Source organism: Austrofundulus limnaeus, unplaced genomic scaffold (assembly GCF_001266775.1).
Source record: "Austrofundulus limnaeus strain Quisiro unplaced genomic scaffold, Austrofundulus_limnaeus-1.0 Scaffold398, whole genome shotgun sequence".
NCBI lineage: Eukaryota > Metazoa > Chordata > Actinopteri > Cyprinodontiformes > Rivulidae > Austrofundulus > Austrofundulus limnaeus.
The window spans coordinates 265,213-270,998 of record NW_013952800.1 but is presented as its reverse complement, the minus strand read 5'-3'; the positions used below and the strand labels follow the sequence as shown (position 1 = coordinate 270,998).

Below are 5,786 nucleotides of genomic sequence, written 5' to 3'. Positions count from 1 at the left end.
ATTTTATTTATTTATGTTTTGCTGACAACTGTGACCTTAGTATCTATCTTTCATTCCTCATGTCATTTGGAATGAAAATCCTTGATTTCTTGATTTAACCTCATTATTCTGCATAAAATTTAACTGACTCATATGTTTGGGGCATTTTTTAGGTCCTGATTTTTGTTGTTTTTGTGCAATCGAAGTCATATTTTCATGATTTTTTATTGTTGTATGGATTTCTTAAGCACCATTTTTTTTCAAAATAAAGACATTAATTAATAACTCAAGTAATTTATTTTACCAATATGCAATAAAGTTTTATATTAAGCTTAATATTTAAGATTAATCGTGATTAATTGTGATTAATCGTGATTAATTCACAGCTACCTTGGAATTAATAGATTAAAAATTTTAATCATTTGACAGCCTAAAAAATATATATATCCTTACTTTTTTTTTTTCTAAAGAACCTCAAGGACCTAAACTAAACATTAAAAGAAAAACTAAATTAAATTGGATACTGTTATTTAAGGCTGTGATTTTAAAACAAATACCTATTTGTAAATTTAACGATCTATTTTGTCACAATTTTTGAACAGTTGACAGCAGAACATTTGTAAGCAAAATTTAAGTCATGTCCATTGACACTAAGGGATATACACCTTCTTATAACACAAGTTATAAGGAAATTTATTTATCACAAATTCGGGTATTTTCAGAAAATATCTTCTTTATGCAAAACTGAATGACAAACACATAAAGTGAACGTGACTCAGTGAATTTTGACTTGATCCTTTGATAAATGTGATCATTTATCAAACAAAATCACCAATGTACACTTTATTTGTGAGCTCAATTTCTTTTTAGGCTTAGATGTTAGATGTTAATAAACCATTTGTTTGCTGCACTTTTTCTTAAAATTGGCAGGGCCAATTTGGGTCTTTGTCCCAATTACAATTTGGGTCTTCTGAGACCAAGGTCAAAGACAGGTGGAAGTGTTTATTCCACCTCGAGGTGACCACTACAACACTGTGAATTCCCTCAACAGGGCCTTATACTAACAACTGAGATTGTGGGAGTCGGATGAGGCTGTCTACAGGTTTTTTTTTACTTTTGTTTTATCTTAAAAGCTTTGTGCTGTTTCAGCTAAATTACTCAAACTTGGCTATATTCCTTGAAAATGTTTTTGAAAAAAATTGAGATCATAAAAAAAATTCCTGAAAAACTTTCTCTTAGTCCAGATCAGAAAAGATTGCTTAGGCCCTCTTTCCAACTGATTATTGACCTAAGTACACACTCCACCACCTACACGATTTGTTAAAACAAGACTGGACTGATTCAAATTTGGAAAAACTTCACTGTAGTGAAGAAACTTGCTACGTTTTTACACTGAATATGTTTTTCTGCCATTTTTTTTTTGGATATTTGCAATGCTCTCACCCCCAGGGGTACTGAGTGTGGTGGTAGAGAATAAAGGTAAAATAAACTCAGTATTGACCCCATTAGGGCTGAAACGATTCCTCGAATTCCAGTAATTTGATTACAAAAAATCCTCGAGGCAAATTTATCTGCCTCGAAGCTTTGTAAAAAGTACATGTTATAATCAGCGCTTTTTCGTCCACCCGGAATGTTTTTTGTGTTACACCCAATGCTACGATGTTAGCGCTTCCGCTAACAGTTACACTGTCGACGCGTCATGCGTGTATGCTTGCTAAGCGCTATATTTAGCTTTAGAAGAAGACGAAGAGTGCCGAAACGAAGCGCCCAAAAGACGACAAATTAAAAAAAAATATGGGAACATTTAAAACTAAACTGAAAAGACGACAACGCACAGTACGCTTCACATCCATGATGTTTCTGCACCGGAACAAAAACACTGCTGCATGTACCGAACATGTCCAGAGGTAACAATAGGTATCATTCACGTTACCTTTGTTCACCTAAATCTGTGATAATCTGTCAGGTTACACATGTATAAGGAGGAGGTATWTTTAAACYAACRTTATTTGTGCTGACTAATCATGGTGACCTGGCAGGTTTTATTAAACAGTGTGTAAGTTGTGTGATTAAAAACAAGACTTTCTGTAAGTTTGTCAGATAAAAATAAAAACACAACAACAGATCGACAGCTTGAGCTGAAACATGTTTATTTGTTGATATGTTTTTATCTTAGTTTAAATGAGATACTTGGCGTGAATATTTCAAGTTTAAAAGTATTTATAGAAGATAGTTGGATATTTTTAATTATTTGCTGCTGCTTTTTATGATTTTAGCCTTCATTACACTGTTATATTTGTTTGTAACTAAGCAGTCAAGACTAAATCTTTAAATAGGAGCCCTGCATCAACCTAATAATAGCCTTAAAAATATGATTTTTTTTGTTACAATTAACAAGTTAACTCTACAAAACTAAACTGCAACACCCAAATGTTTATATTACACATTTCACTTGTTAAATTTCTAAACACCCCCCCCCCCCCCAAAAAAAAAGAGATTCAGTTTTCCAGTCCATAACAATAAATTTAAACATTTAGATTTTTCTGTGATGGATAAAAATGATTCAATAACTGTTTTTAATTAGTGCCTCCTCAAACCTTACATACATAAATACAAACAAATGGAGTTTAAAATGCATTAATTAATACAACTAGTACTATAATTTTACTTTGATTGCAGCAGGGTCATCAGCAGATGTATATTACCCTTTCACAATATTAAATAATTGTATTTCTCATAAAATAAGYTTGATTAATTACTGCAGAACATGACAATTTTTTTATCCGATTACTTGATTAATCGTCAGAATAATCGATAAGATTAATCAACTACTAAAATCATCGTTAGCTGCAGCCCTAGACCCCAACCCATTAGCATTGACACAGTTTGACAATAACTTGTTCAACAAATTTGTTGAAGTAGATTCATCCTGAGAAATTAAAAGAACAGAGATGAAGCAACTGGACTTCTGTTCTGTAGATGAAGACATACAGAGTTCTGTGCTTGAAACTGCAGAAGAAGGTGGGTATTTCTTATAAATATTTATAAGAGGTAGCAACTTTACCTGATGATGGTTCATACAGTCCAGTTTAATAATTCTTTCTTTGTTATTATTTTTGTGGGGGTGCGTTTGTTTTGTTTTCTCAAGGTGGGGGGGGGGGGTGCTTGTAAACTCCTGCTCTAGACTGAGACCAGCTGGGCATGTTCTGCATGTGTGTGCCTGTCACAGTTTAATACACTAGTTACTAACTTCCACATGAAGTCCAGCAAACATTTGACATGTATTGGCCAATCTTTTTATGTTGTAGCAGTGTGATCAGCAAATGTGAATACTGACAGAAAGAAGAAAAGTTACAGCTTTTTTCATCCATGATACTACTAGTTTTTACATCAACGATATCAGTCCAATAGTATACTGATAAGTAATAGTGTACTATATGTCTAGTTGGTCTGTTTAAAACTGTAGTTTGATTTCATCTTGTAGAACTGGGTCAAAAGTCCAGGCAGATTCTCCTTTTATTTTCTTATTATACATGGTTAAATGCTGATATGAAACTGTAAGTAGAATGTAACTTGAATACCAAAATATTGCCAACCTCATCACATGCTTGATATCTATTTTAATAAAATAATTCATTGTTAAATAAGTTTTCTTTCAGAGTATAATAAAAATAAAGCAAACACCTGCACAGAACACCAAATGCGTGAGAAGTGCTGCCTTACCTTACACTCTCCATTGATACAGATGTCCAGGGAGTCAGCTTGACAGCGGGTCCCATCAATGACAGTGGGGGAGCGCTCTGTGTAAAAGTTATAACCCTCTGCCAAGCAGTTCAGTGCACAGGGCTTAACACCACCTGCAGTACACAGCATGTAGACAGACAACCAATCATTAATCCCATGTTGAGCCTGTTCACAGAGCAGACATGAGCTGAACTCTCACAGACTGTATGGATTCAGAGCCAACTCCAGGACTTCCTCTCTTCAGCATTCTCACCATTGTTTTCTTCTTTATGCTTTAATCTGTGTACTAGTTGCAACCAAATGTCTATCACTTATCTTGTGTTACTTTAACCAATGTTTCCCCTACCATTATACAGGCGGGGCGGTCCCCCAGCCAACGAGACGGCCCGCCCCTCTAAGAATTTCATGGCATGTAGTCATTTTTATTTAAATAAGGCCAGATCAAGTCGAGAGCTATTTTTTGCATCCCTCCATATCCACCTCTCACCAAACTTGGGGGAAAAGACGGCGCAGAGCGAGGCTGAGCGCTGTGTGTGGTCCTCACAAAGATAGGAAGACATGTGTGAGATTAGACGCGCAGCTCTGCTTTTAATCACGTTGCACCGATGCGACAGCTTTGTGCACTACTTTTTCTTTCTTTAAAAGAAAATGCGACAGGTGAAGCCACAGCATGGTTACTACCTTATCAATAATTACTGTCTTTTTTTCTTTCTCTGTGGGTGGGGGGTCAGCTTCACTGCAGGTGAACACCTCCCGTGTTTCCTGGACTGTTTTCCACCGAGGATTACGTCGTATTTTATTTTTATTATATTTCTAAAAGCACTTCACAACATTTCCCCCTGTGTGTTCACGTCACGAGCGCAACAAAACCGCGACGAATCAGCTGACTGTTTTTAAAGCGAGGGGCAGCGACAGCAGCTGAATATGTCCACCTGCAGATCAGCTCCAACCAGCCCGGGACTGAAGAGTTCACACATGTCAACCCCTTCAGACGTTTAATGTGTTTAATGAGCATCAAAAATCTGTAATTTGCGTAAAAAATCAGTATTAATCATACAACGCGGGGGGTTGGAGGTTCGCTGACCACAGCTGCACGGGGTGGGGAGGAGGAGGAGGGTCTCTTAAAGACGTGTCTACATTTGACTTTTATTTTTTCTAAAATCACAGAGTTCTCTGAGTCAGCTTCAGATGTTTGTAGTTAATCATATTACCTTCTAAATTTAACCAGGTGTTTCAATGCCTTTAAATTACACAATCATTTTACTAGAGAAACTTGTCAGTTTGGTTAAAAGTAAAAAAAAATTCTGTGCAGAGAACTTCCTCTGCTATMATTTATTTTAAATAAATATATCAAAGCTCCTCAGTTGAAAACACTAAAATGATAGAAAAGATGCTAAAAACTTCTTTCCTCAGAAAGTCTTCAGTCCTAAGAACACTAAACTGTAACTTTAATAAGTACACAGTTTACTCCTATTTAAATAAAAATGTTTGACCTGTAAGCAGAAAGCTTATGGATGTTGATTTTTTATCTCTTTTTCAAAGAAGAGGATGAGGAGGAGAACGAGGATGTTTTCCTCAAGCAGCTCCTAAAACTGTCAACCTGCTGACTGAGAACATTTGTATATCTTACACTTTGTATACAGAACAATATAGCCTACTTATTAAATTCTATTTTTATTGAGATATTTTTGGACAACCAAAATGTTTTGAGGACAACCAGATTTTGTCAAACCCCTACATGAGAGGTCACGACCACGGTTAAAAAAATCCTTGGGGAAACTCTGCTGAGTTAAAGTTCTTCTAGTTCTAATAATTATTAGAAAGGACCTGATTTGAGGTTTTTACTGATAATATTTTATTTAAAACATGTTACAGAAGTCATAAGAAGCAGGTTTATKTTGAACAAACATTACAAACGTGTTCATTCCTACAAAACTGTCAAATATATTTACAAACAACACTAAACTGATTTCAGATTAACATGAAATAAATCATGTTTTATAATTAAATGTCTGTTTCCTGCTATAAAGAAAAATCCTCCTCCTGTCCTCCTTGTTCCTAAT

General features: G+C 35.3%; 1 protein-coding gene across 1 annotated transcript in view; it reads right to left on the bottom strand.

Moving 5' to 3' along the window:
• Positions 1-5,786, bottom strand: part of adamts6 (ADAM metallopeptidase with thrombospondin type 1 motif, 6) — a gene marked incomplete in the record, with an annotated part of 235,599 nt that overhangs the window by 80,817 nt on the left and 148,996 nt on the right. Inside the window, 1 exon segment of the mRNA XM_014023951.1 lies at positions 3,703-3,836. Within this exon segment, the coding sequence (XP_013879405.1) occupies positions 3,703-3,836 (134 nt within the window).